The sequence below is a fragment of the Lytechinus pictus genome, chromosome 7 (genome assembly GCF_037042905.1).
Source record: "Lytechinus pictus isolate F3 Inbred chromosome 7, Lp3.0, whole genome shotgun sequence".
NCBI lineage: Eukaryota > Metazoa > Echinodermata > Echinoidea > Temnopleuroida > Toxopneustidae > Lytechinus > Lytechinus pictus.
This window is the reverse complement of record NC_087251.1, coordinates 14,047,768-14,069,412: the sequence shown is the minus strand read 5'-3', so window position 1 is coordinate 14,069,412 and position 21,645 is coordinate 14,047,768. Positions and strand designations below refer to the sequence as shown.

The 21,645-nt window shown below is 35.1% G+C and overlaps 1 protein-coding gene across 2 annotated transcripts in view; it reads left to right on the top strand.

Moving 5' to 3' along the window:
* Positions 1-522: 522 nt before the first annotated feature.
* Positions 523-21,645, top strand: part of LOC129265988 (chromaffin granule amine transporter-like) — a 38,374-nt gene continuing 17,251 nt past the window's right edge. The window contains exons 1-5 of one of the 2 annotated variants that reach the window (XM_064101992.1): positions 523-821; positions 2,144-2,202; positions 15,586-15,669; positions 19,530-19,625; positions 20,864-20,953. In XM_064101992.1, coding sequence (XP_063958062.1) covers positions 778-821; positions 2,144-2,202; positions 15,586-15,669; positions 19,530-19,625; positions 20,864-20,953 — 373 coding nt within the window. In that variant the 5' untranslated portion in view covers positions 523-777. Of the gene's footprint in view, positions 822-2,143; positions 2,203-15,585; positions 15,670-19,529; positions 19,626-20,863; positions 20,954-21,645 lie in introns of those variants that run through there. The other variant, XM_054903881.2, reaches the window with a different exon arrangement.

Below are 21,645 nucleotides of genomic sequence, written 5' to 3'. Positions count from 1 at the left end.
TGCTTGGTGCACACTAAGAAATTCGAATTCAATTTTACACCCCGAGAGGTGCAAATTTACTATGGAATTTATTTTCATCATAATGTCTGTATGTGGATAATGGTATCATGCTACTGTAATTATCTTTATACTGTCTTCCATAATTTGAAATGTAATGTGTTGGAGAATTCTTGTAAGCATGCAAAATTTTTAGCCATTTGGCTGCCGTGTATACAATTGAATTCGTGAAATAACATACCATTATTGAATTTATTTGTCGTCTTATTGTCGACCTTTTCTTGGCTTAAAAATTGGAGACATCCTTCATAAAGAAGTTGATGAATACAATTGTAAAGACTTGCCTTACCTCTGACATATTGATATTGCTTTAGATTTTTAAGACTATAGGATCAATGACATCACTATAGAATATATCCACCCCGTATTTCTGGACATGAAATCTCAGTTTCCAGAGGTTCCATAAGAGCTTCCAATCCGCTCAGGCGCTCACGTTGTTTTCTCTTCTGTCTTAATGCAGTTCCTGTGGCTCCAGAGGTCTTGCTCCATCTTTGTTACACAAGGGTGTACCGCACTGTGTGTCAGAATGTAGCACAGACGGGACTATTCACCCTCTCTGATTGCCATACATATCAACAGATCCATTATTCCAACAAACCTCAGGATTTCACGTTCACAAATGTAAGCAGATCAAATGCCGACCCCATCCTCGATCTCTTACAAGACTGTCATGAACGGCTCAGCTTCCAGAATGGGTTACTTCTGGCGACAAAGTTCCTGATGAGGATATTGCTGACTGCCCCTGCGAGTTGGCTCATCGACAAGTGAGTTTAAGACGGGAAACATTGAGAGCATGTATCAGTCAGTAAACTCCCAAAATTGTAAATCGCACACCAAACATTTACTGAAATATCTTCTCTTATTTCAGTGAAGGAAAATTCAATAGTGTTGCAAAGGTCAAGGTTTACAAACATGCAATTTACGTAACGACAGTATACATGAGACTCCTTTTTCAAGGGGTATCTCATTTCAAACAATGCAAGCAATAGTAATCTAGTATTTAATCTCAGTAGTTTTACTTGCTGTGAACCCTTCCCCCTCTAAACACACACACACACACACATTTTTCTTTTCCCCCTCTCTCTCTCCTTCCTCTCCCTACCTTTCTCACTTAGGCCACTATCTATATAACCATTGGCGTAATGAGCCCAAAATTTTGAGGAGGTACAGATATGACGTATTGGGCAAAATTAATAAAATTTCCAAGCGATTTGAGCGAGGAAGATTTTTATTACAAAATCAAATTTGGTGATAATTTTTTTTTTACATAATATTCAGAATGTAACCTCACATTTCGTCCTCTCTTTCGTTTTCTTTCCTTTTCTCTTATTTTTTGGTCTTGGTCGTTAACAATATGGGGGCCGGGCAATCGCCCCTACGACCCTCACCCATCTGTCCACCACTGTCTTTATTTTTATCTCTTTTGCAATCTAGGACGAATTTTTAATTTCTATATTTACCATTATCACAACAAATATGGACAAGACAACCCAATCAATGATACACGTGCTTGTAATTACATATTACTTGAAATCTGTATTTGTCAGAACTTTTGTCAATGTCATTTGTTTAAGATAATGTATTGCTCTCTTTGTATTGTATTGTATTTATTGTCCATTAATTAAAAAACAATAACAATGATATATATTTACAATTACAAAGAAAAGGTCAATAAAAAAGGACTAGGGATTTCCCTACTCAGCGTTGTTTTACTCAACTCTGTTTTACAGAAGGGTCCCTAGCAGAGATATACATGTAAACATATAAAGCAGGAAAGTGAAAAGTTAGTTGACGTACAGGAAATGAATCAAGAGGTTTACTTCTTAAAGTTTTGTTTATTCTGAATACCATCTCCAGAAATCACTTGTATCATTATTATTTGTTGATGATACCCGTATATTCTCCTCTCACAAATTTGAAATCCCCGTTTTTAACATGGTAGTAAACTGTCGATAAATGTTTTAAAAAACTGCACGGTTTCAAAATGAATTGTTACTTATTATTTATTATTAATTATTAATTCCAAATAAACTAGATAGCTGCTTTCCATCAAGGATGATGTCACTGTCTGTTATTTCGTTTTCAGAGTCGGAATATTTTGGCCGTTTTTCTTTGGTACACTCTTGGCACTGATCTCCTGCTTGAGTAAGTATGTATTTTTGTTGTTGTCCCCATCTCCCAGTTAATCGAAAAACCCATAGAAAATGTAAATATAATCAAATACTTGGATGTAACACTTGACTCTGGTATGATGTGGGGAGAACATGTATCTAGTATCATTGTTGAAATATCTCGTACGATATGTAGTATGAAGAGAATCAAACAATTCCTCCTAGGATTCTTATACATTTTTCCATGATTTTACCTTACATTGATTATTGTTGTACAACTTGGAGAAGCTGTGCAAAAACCAAGAAAAATAAGATACAAAAACTGCAGAATAAGTATTCCCGAATAATATTGAAGAAGGACTATGTTACTCCTCAACATGGTTTGTTGTCTACACTCAAATGGCAACAGTGGAAGAAAGTAACAACTATCAATATTGTATTCTTGCTTTCAAAATACACCATAAAACAAATCAGTCAAAATTGATCAGTTAATAGGGTCAGCTGGGTGCAACTAATATTCTTGTCATATTTGAATATTTTCTAGTCGTATTTTACCTGAATAGAGTTATTTCTGACTGGAATATAATTCAGAAGTGTGACTAGACATATCAGCTGCACCCAGCTGACTGATGGTCTTTTCAATTTGACTGAGTTGTTTCAAGAGTGTACAAAACGATTTAGCCTCAGCCTATTTGGGACCACTTATCTGCAAACGTTATATGTAAATTATAAAACACGATATTCTGAACAATGTCCCCTTCAAATACCCTGCCCAAGGACGGGTAATAAAAAAAAACTTTTTGAGTATTTTGCTGCCGTCTTATTTAATTCGCTCCCTTGTGATATAGGCCTACAAAAATGCACGCCCCTCCATGCATTAAAAAACACTGTAAAATTCTTACTTTCATACATCTAATTACACTGAATAACTTGATGTAATGATTCCATAATACTTGTTGATTCACTCTGTAAGTACATAATGTATTCTATTTTTACTTTTTTTATATTATATGTTACATATTGAATTGCTATGATGCAGGGACCTGGGAACGATTTTTTCAGTGGGGGTGCTGAAATCTCTCCTCAAAGGTGGGGGGGGGCACAATTGAGTTTTCCATTGTTCTTTTATACACACGCACACACACACACATATATATATACATATACATATATATATATATATATATATATATATATATATATATATATATTATATCACTTCTTAGCTTTTTCTCAGAAAAGAACATAGATATATAATTAAATAATTCGAGCGCAAAGCGCGAGCTAATTTCTTTTTTGGGAATTTCATGTATTTTGTCCTGAAAATTGAACATTTTGAGCAATGTTTGTGGTCCTGAACAAGATGCGTATGTAACAAATAAAATCTGCGAGCGCGATCAGCGCAAGCAGATATTTTTAATATACGCTCTGGCCTGATCGAAAGGAACCTGTTATAAGGACTGTTTGCAGTTACCCATGTAGACGATACATATATCAACAATGATGCGAGCGCGAAGCGCAAGCGGAAACAAAATTGAGATTTCAGACCTAAAAAAGAGACATTCTAAGCACTTTTCTTATCATGAACAGGATAGTTACATGTATATAACTATACAATTGATGAGAGCGCAAACAAGATTTAGATTTCAGACCTAAAAACGGGACATTCTATTCCTGTTTTGTAAATCAAAACAATTATGGGTAATTGGATATCTCTCTACATTAATCATGTGAGTGCGAAGCGCGAGCAGAAATTTTTTGATATTCTGATCTGAATTTTTTTTTTAATAATTGAAGCACGTTTAAAGGGGTACTCCAAACTGAATGCAATATGGTTTGAACAGATAAAGAAAAATCAGACAAACAAAAGAATGACTATTTGATCAAAATCAGACAAGGAATATCAAAGTTATAGCATTTCAAAGATCAGCATTATTCCGGTAAAACAGTTTTAGGCATGTCTTCATTAATATTCAATGAGCAAACTGATGATGTCATATCTCCACTTGTTCTTTAATATTTATTATATAAAATTAGGTTTATTAAATATTTTCCCTTCAAGGACAAAAATAATTGAATTGACAACTGATTTAGTTCATTAGATATTCTTTGCTGCAGCATATTTCAATAGAAGGGAGACATATCATTCACACTGGTATGAAAAAATAAAACAATTTTGATTCCATGTAATAACATAAGAAAAAGGATAGTGGGGATGTGACATCATTAACCCACCTATTAAATATTCGTGACGACATGCATATCACCATTTTCACAAAATATTGCTAAACTTTAAAAAAAAAACTTAACTATTTGTTATCAGCTGATTTTAATGAAATTTGTTTATTTTGAAAAAAAATGTATTGATAAAATGTATTTGATATATTTTCAGTACCCCTCAAAACAAGCTGCGTCTCTGAATAAACATGAGTGCGATTGTTTAGATTTAGACCTAGTATATCTGGGCATTCTAAATACATTTTTTTTATATAAAATCAATAATGCGAGCGCCAAGTGCGAGCAGAAAATATTTGATATTCCGATCTGAAAAGGGTGAATTTAAACACTATTTCAAGTACTGTGTCTGAAAATTCTGAAGTGGGGGGGGGGATTCCGACAAAACGTAGTTCATTTTCATTACATTTCTGTCATTTATCATTCCTACCAGATTTCCAGGAGATGCTGCCTATGGAAAATAACACACGCAGTACCCCCAAGGAAAAATTTCGGGTGCTTCAGCACCCGGCAGCACCCCCGCTTCCCAGGGCCATGGGAAATTTGATTTCTGTTGTCTGACTTGTACTTGTTTATACAAAACACGGGGCGGTCATGCGCGTGCACACTTGGTTCGACATAAAATTTGGAAGTTTCAAATCCATCCACACCCATGTCCCTCCCTGCTATCGAGTAGTATGTATGGTTATCACGTATTGCGCGCGACCACGTCTGTATCGGAGTGCCGAAGCTTGATTGAGTCGCGTTAGGCATGTTAGGACGGATATTATTGGAATATGTGAAAGACAGTAGTACATGATTTGTGATGTGATAATTACGTACATAATAACATATCTAAAAAAATACAGGGGGAACCTGATTTCGTGGGGGTGCTGCCTATAGAAAATAATACACGCAGCACCCCCGCTTCCCAGGTCCATGCTATGATGTTGAGTTATTTGTTAAACTGCAGGGCGCCGTTAGGAAAGCAGTTTTGCATAACTGAACATGCCTACTCTGCAGTATAAAATAAAGAAAACAAACAAATGAATAAATAAACAAATAAATCAATGAGATAATGAAGAATTTACAGTAAGCCCCAGAACAGTATATTTTGCTGTAGTAACTTTATACAGTATATTTATTTCTTATTATAATCACTACTGTCTTTCTTTTTAATCATAATTATGAGTATTTCAAAATAGATATTTGTATGATAAATCAACATATTTTTGTTATTATAATTTATCTCTATCATAGGATTTCTCAGCGGAATTCATGCGATTTTAGGTTGGATCAATATTTTTGGCATAAAATCAGCGTAGATCGGTTTTGCCGTGCAAATTGTCGCTAAATAATTTAACATAAGATTTAGGATGTAGGATGTTTGTCGAATAGTCAGTTTCGCTATGTAATTTCGCCAGATTTTTTTGGAGAAATTGAAAATTATACATTTTTGAAAGGTTATTATATAAGGATTCAGAATAACAATATTTCTATTTGTAACGTGACCTATATGGCCGCCATCTTGGATTTTTCACAATGCCCGCCAAAAACAGGGTTTTCGACAATATCTCGGCTTCTGATTAACCTAGAATCATGATTTTGACACCGAAACCACCCTTTATGAGGTCAAGGAATCTATTGGTATCAAAATCAACAACTTTATTGAAGAAAGAAAATCATTTTCATGATATTTTCTGTCTTTTTCTACTTATTTCCAGATTATAAATCACATTAAAGTCCAAATTAGGTATTCCAAATTAGGCGACCTGAACATACTTTGCAGTAAGGGAAATGATGAACCAGTGCGTCATGCTTTTACTAATCATCTAGCATGTGTTTCAGGTTACGGGATAAAGGCCAAAGGTCACATAGGTCGGGTCACTGAACTTTGACCATGTTGGGGATCAACTTGAAATCTTAAACAAGTTTAAGTTTTGAAATATCATCATAGCTTAGAGAGGGTATGGGTAATTAATTATCACAGACCATTTTGCATGAGTTTCAAGTCACATGATCAAGGTCATAGGTCATTTAGGGTTTGCACTTTGACCATGTTGTGATTTCACTTGTCAAAACTTAACCAATGCTAAGCTTTGTTTTTTCAAGCTATGCCTAATTTATATAGCAAGCGCCTATTCTTTAAAAAAGTCACATAGTGAACCTGACTAGAAGGTTTGTGTGTTCTTTTATTTAATTTAGAAGCGAGCCAGTGCACATTCAAAATAAGCAGTGATTATCGTAGCGTCATATTTCTAGCTTTTAGATTATCGATTGGAATTCTTTTTTTTTTTGGGGGGGGGGAGGGATCATTCAAGTAATAAATGCACATTCTGCACAGACTATAGAAACATATAGCACATTGAGTAAGAACATAATATGGTCACAATCAGTCATGCATGAATGACTGAATTGTTACATGCAATAATGCATACTTTCAGACCTGGCAGTGAATATTGAAGCATAGCGCGCAACGCTTCATTGATCATGATTTATTTCCTTTTTTTTAGAGAGAGATGGGATTATAATTATGCTTTCATTTGATATACAGTTCTTAATATTTCAGTCGGTATTACAGATTTCATAAACAAATTTAAACGAATTGATGCATGACTGCTGTTGCCCCATTGACTTTTGTACAGGGGTGTAATTAGATTCATTTTTAATATTTCATTTCCTGTCAAAATAAATAAAACAGGAGAAAAGGATCTGAATTTTATATGAAATAAAAGCATGTCATCTCATCTCTCGTAAAAATAAGAAATAAGTCATGATCTTTGGAGCATTACGAGTTTCCATTCAATGATCACAAAAATTATAAAAAATGCATTATCACACTTAATGAAGTATAATCATTCATGCGTGACTGATAACAATTTGCAACTAGATGGAAAACAAAGACTATACTTTTCTCTTTCATATGATATATAATTCATTAGAGTTTATGAAAGCCCGGTTACATTTTTTTACTCGAACGCTTAAAGCAAAAATCTAATTTCAGTCTCCTTCTTCACACAAACAAAAGCAAACAAAATTGTTTGTTATATTTGTTAGCAATTTGTATAATAATTGTTTTACTCTTGGGAGAGTGCGGTCACCGACACCTCAAAAACAAATAACACGATCATTTCTCAAAATATTTACACCTCAAAACATTGTGCAACAACTGGCGTCTAACACAGCTTGCATGCTGATTTGAATTACGAAGACTACACTAGTAATCGTCAAATTACATATGCTGAGGTCGCTCTCATGTATAACATGCAATGCTTGCATATTCATGAAACATCAATATTTGAGATCTTGGTCGTTTGTCGATTACACTGACAGATTACTAGTCAGGGGCCTTAGCAAAATTTTGGGAACAGAATTAACAAAAGCGCCATTTTTTGCATGTGGGTCCCTGGTATCAAAAGCATTAATTCTAGATAGGGTGCCCCGAAATCGGTGAAGGGCACCCTATTTTAAAATTCTAATTTATGCAAATTTTATGCAAAAAACTCATAATTCACCATATCTCACTAAAAATAATTTTCAAATGCCCATTTTTTGTGTACTTGGGTCTTCTTTTGCTAAATATTCAACTGCAGATCGATTTTCATAAAATTGGTGAGTATGAATCAATTCTTAAGGTTAATTTATGCAAATTTTATGCAGATTATATGCAAAAACACATATTTTATCATATCTCGACATATAGAATTGTCAAAAGCACAATTATTTTTCCACATGTGTCACTGGTATCAAAAGCATTAATTCTTGAGAGGATGCTCGATATCAATGACTGGAAACCTATTTCATAATGCTAATTTATGCAAAATTATGCAAAATCACACTATTCACCGTAAATTACTGTATAATGTATAGTACAGACCTAAACTTTTCTAGAAGCCTTTTCTTTTTTTGGGGGGGGGGGGATATTTGGGATTTATTTGATCGGGCATCAAACTAGGTTGATTTGTGTACAGTTCCCGAGTAAGAATCAATTTTCAATGTTAATTAATGAAAATTTATGCAAAATGTCTGCAAATATGTGTAAAACACATCAACTATCATATTTCGAGGTTTTAAACCGAGGGACGAGCACAACACTATGCATTTGAGACACTGTTACACAATTCATTCATTATGGTGACTTTCCATGCGACCAGAGGAGGGTATCATGTTTCAAATCCAAATTTATGCAAATTATAAATTTTGTGCATTACCCTTTCACTATTAAAAAAAACAAATCATTTGGAAAAGATAAACCTGTATTTTATCCTTTTTCTTTCAAAGCAATTCAAGAGGTCAGATTTCTTTCCCAAGTAGAGTTTTTCCCCTGTCAGAAAGAAGAGGGCATATGGATGGTTCTCATGTCAGAAAAAGCTGTCCATGTTTGCCGCTCTGACAACTATGTACATTTTTTAGAACAGGGACACATCAGATTTGAGCAAAAAAACCTGATCCTTCTTCTTTTTCTGTCGTCCCTTTGTTGACGGTGACCTGAATAATTTCAGTGATTTTTCTTTATTGGCTTATGAATTGATCTCTATCTCTAAAACTAGGGTAACACCAAAACCAAATTCTCCCAATCAATTTCAGACCGAATCAGAGTCAAATCGGTCTGGAATAGGTCCCGAATCAGAGCATTATTGACTTCCCAAAATAATTGTCCACATGCCTCCCCAAATTCAGCCGAATTCCATCCGAATACATCCCGAATGTGGCTCGAATGAAATTTGTCGTGGTCACATTCGGGAGTATTTTGGAGGATATTCGGCTGGTTTTAAACATTTCAAGACAAGCAGAATCCCTCCACGAATGTTCCCGAATGTTCTCGTCCGGGGTTCTCGTATGGGGGGAAGGAGAACAGAATAGTCCCGGATCCTTCCGAATTGATTCCGGGAGCTCCCCGAATCGGAGACGAATAAGTACCGAATCCAGGCCATTTTGGGCAGAATTGGTCCGAATTTGTTCGGGAGAATTTGGTTTTGGTGCAACCCTTGCTTAAAGCTATAGGGTTAGAACGGAACTGAATCAGTTGCGAATCTATCCATATACACGTAATCGGGTGGTTTCAGGAATATTCTGTTTTGCCTTCGTAAATGCGAGAAAATTTGGGAACATTCGCTGAGGAATTCAGCTCATTTTGAAATGTTCAAAACCAGCCGAATATCCTCCAGAATACTCCCGAATGTGAGAACATATTTCATTCGGGCCACATTTGGGCTGTATTCGGGTGACATTCGGTTGGATTAGGGGAGCCATTTGGAGTTATCTGGGCAGATTCGGACCTATTTGTATCATTCTGGGCATAACTGTCCCGAACCGTCCGAGCTCGGCACATTCGTTCTGATTCGGGTCCGCATTCAGGCCATCGTTCGGCTGTAATCAGAGATATCGGGTCGGCTGGATTCTGGACATGCTTGGGTCGATTCTTGCCACTATTCGTGTTGGCATTCTGCTTTTTGGGGGTGGCCATAATTGATTCGGCCAATTCTTGGCGATTCTGCGCTGAATCGGGACATATGCTGGACCCATTCTTCTCTGTTTGGGGGAACTCCCCTAATCCATCTAAATCAGGCCATAATTGGGCAGAATCAGTCCGAATTTAATCGGGAGAATTTCGTTTTAGTGTAAACCTAGCTTAAACCAGGACTGACGTGATGTATTCTTGCTACTGTACTTTGGTTATCCTCTGAATGTATTGCAGAGTGTTTACCACAGTTGCATCCTATTCTGGTTTGTCGTCTAGAAACGGATTGCCTACTTAAAACATGGGTTACACCGGAACCAAATCAGCTGCAAATCCATTTGAATACACATAAGGATGGATTCTGGAGCATTCTGCTCTCCCCTCCCGAATGCAGGAAAATTTAGGAGGGATTGGGGAACCTTTTTGGAGGAATTTGGCTCGTTATGAAAATGTTCAAAACCAGCCGAATACCTCCAAAATACTACCGAATGTGGCTACGACAAATTTCATTCGGGCCACATTCGGGATGTATTCCGATGGAATTCGGTTGGATTTTGGGAGGCATTTGGGGGTATTCTGGGAAGATTAAGAGCTATTCGTATCAGTCGTAGAGTAAAGGTCCGACTCTTGCCTCCCCATATCGTACGAATCATTACTCGAATACAGAGAAGAATATAGACGAGTGAGACGAATTGGCCAGAAAATAGAAACATGGCATCCGAATAGCTGCCGAATCGGTTAATTATAGCCCATTTCGAAAGAATCTGGCGTATTTTCGGGAAATTCGGTGGCGTACTTGGCGAATTCGGCATAATTGTTTCAATTCGGGTAGTTATTCAGGTCGTCATATGGCGATAATTAGAGGATTCTGGCCACCTTTGGCTCGATTGTTGCCACTGTTCGGGTTGGCATACGGCTCTATGCGGGACAGTCAATATTGATTAGGGTAAATTCTCGGGGATTCTGCTCTGATACGGGACGTATTCCGGACCTTATCGTCTCTAATTCAGTCAGCACCCCGAATCAGAGACGAATAGGTTGTGCATCCACCGAATTCATCCGAATCAGGCCATATTCGGGAAGAATCAGTCCAAATTTATGAGGGAGAATTCGGTTCTCGTGTAACCCTGGTTGAAGTATAGTCTCGATTAGACTCGTTGCTTGCTGCTTGAATTATACCTTGGTCTACAATCCCCACTGGCGTAAATCCGTGTTGATGGGTGGGGGGGGGGGGGGTGATTGAAATATTTTGGCTCTTTTTTTTTGCAATCATGTTTTTAGATATGCAAGGAATTGTCATTGATATATCCATATGGCAAATACCGCTCCAATATTATTATCTTTTTTACCCCATGATGGTTTAATGGTTTTATTAGAGATTACATTCAAAATGAATTCATGAATAAATCATCCACTTCAAGTTAACGGATATCCACACACCCATCACGCATATTTCTCTCTCTCTCTCACACACACTCTGTCACACACACACACACACTCTCTCTCTCTCTCTCTTTCTCTCTCTCACGCACATATACACATGTCATCAACATTTACAAATCACTAAGTTTATTCAAATGATGCATCAATCTACACTATTAATCAAAGGAGAGTCATGAACACGATATATAAAACAAGATATAGCTTCCTACTTTCAGACAGCGGTGCTTTAATAACAGGTCTATCTGTACATTCTTTGGCAAAAAACAAAACACGTCATGATAATCACCATGATAATACTGCTGGATAATCTCATCGATAAAGTAATAATAGTAAAATAACAACAGTGAAAGAACAAAAGGACAATAAACAAAACAAGGGGATAATACTATTCCCTATTCATAATAATGATAATAATAATAATAATTATATAATGATGATAACATTAATAATAATAATAATAATGATAATAATATGATAATAATAATAATGATAATAATAATAATAATAAGTAGGGCCTATGATAATAATAACAAAAATAATAATTATGATAGTTAAAAGAATAATAGTGATAGAGAGTAATAATAATGCTATAAATAATAACAATAATAAGATGCAAGACATTCACAATCACAGGTACACTTTGTTGGTCTTGCTGGTCATGTTGGTCGCTGCTAGGTTCGGAGGTTGAGGCTTCTTCTTTACTTGCAGTTGTAGACTCATTTGAGACATTTTCTGCCATATCTTCCTGTGGATCCTCTTTATTTTGCTCAATATACGTCGTTTTGAACCGGACTGGGACATGATGCCAAAACTATATTCCTATTACGAGTTGTCAAGTTTAATGAAGTCAAACTAACATACATGCATTACATCAAACTCATTACAACAGCCTCGCGCGGTAAAACGCATGATCGGAATGCGAATACGCGCGTAAACTCCTTTTTTTACATTCCATCTTAATCCCTTCCCAAAGACCCCAACATTGCTGAATTGGAAGAAACGGGGGTTTCTTTTCAATGTTATACTAAGGACATAAGGATTTCGTTTGGAAATGGTGAACAGGCTCTTTATTTGCATTTTATGATTCAATAATATTGTTTTATTTGTTAAGCGGTATTTTAGGAAGAATTTTCACCAATAAAACAATGATCTCTTGTGATTTTCTTTTCATTTCTTTCGTAAAAAGTGGGGGATGTTTGTAAAGGCCATCCCCCCTCTTTGAAAAGTGGGGGATATATCCCCCCAATCCCCCCGGGATTTACGCCAGTGACAATCCCTCCTCACGGTGAAGCTGCAGATTTGGATATTTACTGAAAATCGTTACTTTACATCCCAACAAATTAATTACAATATAGGATAGGCCTCTAACCGAAAGGAGATAGTAATAATGTCCAGATTTATAAAATGTGCCTTCGTATACATTGCCCATGATGTGATTATTACACAACTTGAAAGAGATTTTTGGACACCATTTTGTTGTCCAACGCCTGAAGATTTGCTTAACTGTGATCCATATATACTTTATAGCTATTGAGAAAATCAGACTTTAACTGAAAGATAGTACATGGCTATATACCTCCGTATTAAAAGCCTTTGGTGTGGGGTGTCTCCAAAGTTTTGAACAGGCTCTTTATTTGCATTTTATGATTCAATAATATTGTTTTATTTGTTAAGCGGTATTTTAGGAAGAATTTTCACCAATAAAACAATGATCTCTTGTGATTTTCTTTTCATTTCTTTCGTAAAAAGTGGGGGATGTTTGTAAAGGCCATCCCCCCTCTTTGAAAAGTGGGGGATATATCCCCCCAATCCCCCCGGGATTTACGCCAGTGACAATCCCTCCTCACGGTGAAGCTGCAGATTTGGATATTTACTGAAAATCGTTACTTTACATCCCAACAAATTAATTACAATATAGGATAGGCCTCTAACCGAAAGGAGATAGTAATAATGTCCAGATTTATAAAATGTGCCTTCGTATACATTGCCCATGATGTGATTATTACACAACTTGAAAGAGATTTTTGGACACCATTTTGTTTTCCAACGCCTGAAGATTTGCTTAACTGTGATCCATATATACTTTATAGCTATTGAGAAAATCAGACTTTAACTGAAAGATAGTACATGGCTATATACCTCCGTATTAAAAGCCTTTGGTGTGGGGTGTCTCCAAAGTTTTGAAGTTTTGAAAATCTGACAGGATTTATGCCAGTGTGTAGGGAGTGAGAATGGGGGACAGGATTTAAAATGGACACCCGTTCAAAGAGGGTTCTGTTACCCGTAAGATGAATTTGCATCAAATTTGCTTCAATAAGTAGCACTTACTATTTATGCATAATTATTTCCATTAGCAGAAATAATTAGCATATCATAATTAGCAAAAAAACATATGTTTTTAAATGAATTTGTTATCAATAGCATACATATTTTGTGGGAAAGATGCAGGTTTTGTTCCATATTTCGGCCTCTTTTCACTGTAATATTTGCTTAGTCATTGGAATACAGCTTCATACATACATTATTGTTAATTTACATAATATAACAAACTTTTGCATGGAAACATGATTTTCAATAGCATGTTTTGCTGGTAAAATTGAAGCTTTTGAGCTGATAGAGGTACTTCAAATGATTGGCCCCTTTTCCACTGTTAATACCAACTAATTTATACATACATGTATAAAATAGTTTCTAATTTACATAAATTAGCACATTTTGCATGAAGACGGGATTTTCAATAGCACGTTTGACAGGGAAAATTAAAGATATCGATATGATAGAGATTTTCTTTAAGTTTGGTTTCTTTTTATTCCTTTTTACTAATTTTTACTATTCATGCATAAATTAACTGCTAATTTAATAAATCAACATATTTTTGCATGAAGACACAATGTTCAATATCATGTTTGATAAGGAAGTTTAAAGCTATTGACCTGAAAGAGACTTTCCTAAAGTTTGGTATCTCTTTATTTACTTTTATTAATTAATTCCTATTGGCATATGGCTTCATGCATTACTGCTAATTTACATAAATTAGCCAATTTTTGCATGAAGATGCACTTTTCAACACTATGTTCTGTGGGAAAAATTAAACCTATTGACCTGATAGAGACTTTCCTAAAGTTTGGTATCTTTTATTAACTTTTATTAATTGATTCCTATAGGCATATGGCGTCATGCATAAATTACTGCTAATTTACATAAACTAGCATATTTTTGCATGAAGATGCAATCTTCAACACCATGTTCTGTGGGAAAAATGAAGCTATTGACCTAATAGTGACATAGGGAAAGTTTGGTGCCTTTGTAAACTCTGTCCCCAAAACTTCAAATTATGGGCCCAAGGCCCCTGACTATACGTGTGAGTTTCATTTATATTTAGAATTATGAAACAATCAGAATATTGAATTTTAGAAATTGAGTTATCATTCAACTTGATAACTGTACTAAGATTTTGCTTGCATAAACAAGCAAAATCATGGTCCTTGAGATATGCGAAAACAGAGCTCAACCTAATAAGGAAAATTCTCTGAAATTCCCATCCGACCCCATTAAGGCGATCGAGCAGACAAAGAAATTAGCTCCAAGGTCAACCTACATTTTTATTAACCACTTCCGTAATTTGAACGGAAATAAATTGTTTAACCTGCTAAAATATGGTTTTATAAATCTCTGTGATTCAAGAATTCTTAAGGGAAAAATATGCTACTGCCCTGTATGGTGTGATGACCGCGAATGAAAGCTAACCCGAAATCTCCCTTCCACCTAACATAGCAACATGTTTCGTAATCACATACAATTCAACATTCCCCCTCAAATGAGATAGCAATTCTCTTTCTATACAATGCTACGAGAATTTCACATTATTATAATGCACGTTGGGCTAATTTGATTGCTATAAACTAAATCAAATGATAAAATCATGCCGTCACGAGAACCAAATACCGATTTGTGCTGAATAGAATGACCGCTCCGGAAAAGAAGGGCATTGTTCATGGATTAAAAAGAAACTACCATTTATTCTAAAGAAAACTACGTAATTCTTTAAGCAAGAAAAAGGATTATATAAAGCAGAGATATCCCCGAGTGCACGGAATCCGTCGAATTTGAAAGAAAGGAAAGTTAACATCAATGGCCGGAAAATCCTATTATTATTATCATTATTATTATTATTATCATTATCATTATCATTATCATTATCATTATTATTATTATTATTACTATTGCATCATCACTGCAATTATTATCATTATTATAATTATTATTATTATCATTCTCTTTTTATTTATTCTTTTACAGTGATTGGGTTTGCTGACTCAATGACCGTCCTGTTTCTATCACGAGCTTTCCATGGCATAGCTGGGACTGGAATCGAAATCTCAGGTATACACTATACAGTGCGTATAAAAAATCATGATGTCTCTATTTTGGTGTTAATAGGTGCTCTGAGGTCTTATCTTTCAAATGCCATTAAAAAAATTAGTTTCGTTCATGCTTGAGCGAACATGGAATGTTTTTGTCTGGGGTTAAAAAGGAGGCTTGCGCCAAAATGACATAAAATGATAAATATGATGATCGGACTTCTTGCAAATCAGCAGACTTCCTTTCATTATCTTTGCCATAATTTTCAAATTATGCGGTCGAAATTCATTATCAAATCTATTTATTTGCTTGAATTGTTCTGTTGTTGTTTCTTTTTAACATGTTATCTTTTAGCTTTGAATATTCCTTCTTCAAGCAAAAACGTTTTTTGTCAACCGAAGTATGGGAGAGCGTGTATTTTTTTCTTCAAATCCTTTCATTGTGTGCTACAAAGGTTATGGTGCCATTTGAACAGTGCCATACAGATGGGTGGGGGCTCGGGGATGCCCCCCCCCCTCAATTAAAAAAATCATGACCAAGAAAAAAGGAAAGGAAATAAAAGGAAAGATAGAAAGTAAAATATGATAATATTTTTTTAATATTATGTCAGAATCTATCACAAAATTTGATATTGTAATAAAAAAGTGAAAAGGTCGCTCGCTCACAACTTTTTAATACATTTTATCCTACCTGCCATATCTAGCTCCTTCAAAATTGACTCAGTACACCATTGCAATTGAAAGACATGAATCCCTTCCTGTTTGTCCTGTCAAGCAGATAATTAAAACTTGGTCAAGGAATCAATAACCCCTTGAAAAGTGGATTCATGTCTTTTAAAGGTACCATAACATAATTTGTTTCACATAATAAAAGGATTTGAATAATTACAAGTTTTCCCAATTAATAATGCAAATCTTCTTGCTTGGGTTGACAAAAAAGTCTTTTTTTCTTACTTACGAAGGAAAATTCAAAGGTAAAAAAATTCAAGTAAATAAATTTGTAAATTAAATTTAACAGCATAATTCGAAAATTATGGCACAGATAATGAAAAGATTAAGAGGAAGTCTGCTGATTAGCAAGATGTCTGAATCACAGTCTGATCATCATACTCATATTCTGCCATTCTGGCGCAAGTCTCTTTTGGAAACCCCGACAAAAACGTCCCGTGTTCGCTCAAGCATGAACAAATTTTATTTTTTTAAATTGCATTTGAAAGATAAGATTTCAGAGCATCTATTTACATCAAAACATAGATATCATAATTTGAAACAAAGTTGTTATAGACTGTTCCAAACTGTCCCGTTTTTTTTATACGCACTGTAAAGTGCGTCCCAGTAAAAGAGATACAGGGATTACCCATGCATCCCCAAATTTTTCCTTGGTGGTGCAGCGTGTGTTATTATTTTCCATATAGGCAGCACCCCCTGGAAATCTGGTAGGTATGATAAATGACAGAAATGTAATAAAGATGAAGATTTTGTAGGACCCCCCTTAGAATTCTCCTCCCCAGTGCTTGAAATAGTGCTTAATTTACCCCTTTTCAGATCGGAATATCAAACATTTTCATCTCGCGACTCGCGCTCGGATTATTGATTTTCATGATAGAAAAATGTATTTAGAATGCCCATATTCTATGTCTAAATTTAAACACACACACAAAGGTTTATTCGGATATGCAGCTTGTTTTTTAATAAAAACGTGCTTGAATTGTAAAATTTCAGATCAGAATATCAAAAATTTTCTGCTTGCGCTTCGCGCTCACATCATCAATGTAGGAAGATACCGAATTACCCATCTTTTTCCTGATTTACAAAACATGAGTAGAGTGCCCTGTTTTTATATCTCAATTTGAATAGTTGAATACCTATCCTGTTCATGATTACAAAAGTGCTTAGAATGTCTAGTTTTTAGGTCGGAATGTCAAAGATTTTCAGCTCGCGCTTCGCGCTCGCCTTATTTGATTGTTGAAATATGTATCGTCTTCATGGGTAAATGCAAACAAGTCCTTATAATAGGTCCCTTTTTGATCAAGCCGTAACCAATATTATAAAATTCTGCTTGCGCTCGCAGTAATAATTTGTTACATACGATCACAGTCATTTAACAAAATGTTCAATTTTCAGGACAAATGTCCCTAGATATGGGTGTGTGTGAGTGTGTGTGTGTGGGGGTGCCCTTGCGCGCGCACCTGTGTGTGTGTAATATAAAATGACGATAAAAAATAAATTGTTTCCCCCCCCCACCACTTTTTAGGAGAGATATCAGCACATGTCAGCACTCCCACTGAAAAAAATTGTTTCCAGGGCTCTGGGATTACCATGCCTTTTTTCATCTCAAATGCAAATGAATTATGGTATTTAATTTACATCATCATACAATTCAATTATTCATCTATGTTTTGATACCTAAGTTTAGACGAACACTTCACGCATTTATGAGCAAGACGAGTTTGAAATTTTAATGAAGAAAAATCAGGTTTGCACAGAATTGGACAAGACTGGTTCGTAATACAGCGATGATTCGCTTATTAGCATTTCTTTTGTATCATTTGTTAAAGCACAAGTCCATCCCAACAAAAGGTTGATTTGAATAAAAAAAAAGTGAAAAATCCAACAAGCATAACACTGAAAATTCCATAAAGTTTCGCTTAATTTCACAAAATATTCCAGGCTAGAAGAGGCATAACCTTGTCTTTTCATATATTCAGTGACCAGCCACAGCCACATTGCAGGCTTACTTATATACCCGGACATTCAGCGGTCTTCCTCAAGTCTGAAAATATATATGACATATATATGCATATATCGATACGATGATTGTCTCTCCAACCATGTTGTATCTGTATTATGCGTTTTTTAAACACTGTAATTGCCCTGCCCAGCCTTCCAACCTTATGCAGGCCAAACTACCTTCAGATTTTCCTTGCTCCTAATTTTCAACATAAAACTCGATATCTCTCACAACTTTCTAACCATGCTGACCTACGGTTGCAATTCTGCCAAGCCTCCCAACCATAATGTAATGTCTCACAGAAATATCATAAATCGTAATACACGAAATTTCCTAAACATTTTCCATACTCCTAATTTTCAACATAAAACTCACTGTCTCTCTCAACCTTCCAACCATGCTGACCTACTGATGTAATTCTGCCCAGCCTCCCAACCATAATGTAATATCTCACATGAATATCATAACTCGTAATACACAAAAAAATGTCACATTTCGGCTATAAGATACGAATTTAAATTGGATGTTTTCCCATTGCCGTTCCGACCCATGACTAATGGGTCCCATTCTCAGAGGATCAGAATAGCCTATTATACACAATGGCAATGGGGACCAAAATATCAATGCATTATTATAATTATATTAGATAAACGAGTGGAATACTGACTAAAAACATAATTGTTAACGAAATATATTATTTAATATGCCATGTATGTGATGAATGTTGCATTTTGATATTAAAAATGGCCACCGAATACCCTAACAGTATATATGTATAATGAGAACTTGAAGAGGACCAAGGAGAACACAAGAGTGAGCAATAAAATGCAATAAAATGCATGTGCTTGTGATGAATAAGTGGGATACTGTAATCAGTCTGAAATTCAAGATGAGATTCCACTCTTACCATATAAAGCATCAAATTTGGTAAAAACATTTAATAAAAGTGAAATGTATTTTTGAAAAAGGATTGTTTTTTGTGTGTGGGACGGACTGCTATAGGCCAGATTCTGTAGGCATATGCCTTGTTATGTTGAGAGATCTTCAAATAAAAGTGAAATGTTTTTAAAGCTTCGTCAGTGTTCGTTATTTGAACAAAGATCTATACCCTATTCAATCGAACATTTTGAGGTCATTTTATGTTCTTTTAGGAATTGTTTACCTTGCCGTGAGATACCAAGATGACGAGAATTTGAAAGGATTCGTTCTGGGCATGGTGATAAGTAGCTTTGCTTTCGGAACACTAAGTAAGTCTGTCTCAATTGTTTTGACATTCAGCAATGTTATATCTGGGGTTCTATACAATAGAGCTGTTCATCAAGATTCTGCATGACCTTGCAAACGACTGGTATATTGTGCTAAATGAAAAATGCCTGCCCCAAATTCACTCTGTTGTTGTTACATATTGGAACTGAATTTTCCATATTTCTACTAACTTTGAATTTAAGTGTTTAACAGCAAGTAATGCTTTTTTTTACAAGGGGTTAGTACGTTTTTCGAAACCCAGTGAAAGTCTTTTTAAACATGGCAAAAAAGCTACATAGTAAATTCTTGCAGATATTCAATTTATTAATAATTCATAAAATGCAAAGCAGATATATACAATAAAATGTGTATGGGAATCACAACAAAAGCCTATGGCTTGCTAAACAGTGATCCCCTTACATACAAAATGTACATTATGACATGGTAAATCAAGAACTTAAAAGAACAATCAAATCTACAATAGGTCAATTACAACCAGACTACAAACAACAGACACCAAAAAAAATGTTTGTGTAGGTTTTGTAGAATCAATATGCTGATAAAATAACTTTTCTATATTTAGAAAAAAATGAATAAAGGGAAATGTGTCCATTTACTGTGTGAAGACTTGTCAACCGAAGCGCAGGAATTACCACTGTGCCATGCTGGCGAGTTGCTCAATGGGTTGAGAATATCTATATCCTCACGAAACATATTTATAAATATTCATGTAGGCCTACTCAACTCTGCTTGGATTTAGCCATATTATTTTGTTAAGGGAGAGAATTGCTGCATTTTCTGTTTATGATTATTAGAAAGTTTCCGATATGGAATATTAAGCAAATAATCACAATTTGGTTTGGTGGAGCACGAAAGCTATCATCCCCTCCCCGCAATGGTAAAGCAGACGTTAATTATTGTTACCTTCTAAACATTCAAATATGGCCTCGTGCATTTTAGTTTGTCCAGTGATTTGTTTCAATTGTTATTATTTAGTCAATATATTATAACACATACATGTATGTAGCATTATACCCGTTTCTTACTGATGACAATATTTTTTTTTTACTGCTTTCTATTCATTCCCTTCTCCTTACCCCCCCCCCACCTTCCCTCATCCCATTTCTCTCACGCACACACACTTTCTTTTTCACGTATCTCTCTCTTTTTTTTACTCTCAATCCTCAATACTCTTCTTCCTCTCTCTACTTCTTTTTATCCCATTTTATTTTCTTTGTAGTTGGTCCAACTCTAGGTTCGGTTATGTATGGCTTGATCAGCCAGTCTGCTCCATTCCTTGCCCTTTCTGTTATAATCCTAGCGTCTCTCGGTATGTTCACTAGATGAGTATATATGTTCACACGTGATGTTGTTGTTTTTGTCGTCGATAACATTATCTATATCGTTAGAATTTATTATTATCATTACTATTGTTGGTTATTCTTATGCTCGATTATCGTTGTTCATTATCATGTTATCATTAGTAGAAAATGAAATGAAATGAAATGAAAATATGTATCTTTTAATTCCAATATTAGCCTTACAATTATTTTTTCATTTTTTGTGTTATCATTTTTATTATCATTATCATTTTTATTCTTATTTTTGTTATCATATTGAAATTATCAGTATAATCATCAATATCAATATTGTCGTAACAGCCATCATTATCATTAGAATTATAAATCAAAATCTGAAAAATAAGCGATCGATACCTTATTGGAAACGCTGCATAGATTTCCCATTGACAAAATGACTACATTTCCTTTTAAAACGACAAGGATCATAGCCATTATTACGCGAAATCAATCATTTGTAATTAAATCTAATTCAAGTATTAATTTGGAATAGAATCTTCTAAGTGTCAAAAAGGCATAGCTTTGTTTCAAGAATGTTATTCGATTTGATTGTCAATAATTAATATCTAGATTTTTCAGTAGTCTTGGTAGAGAAAAATATATATATCTCGTTTTAATCGTTGTCCCTATATACTGCAATCAATGAATATGCCCAAAAATACAC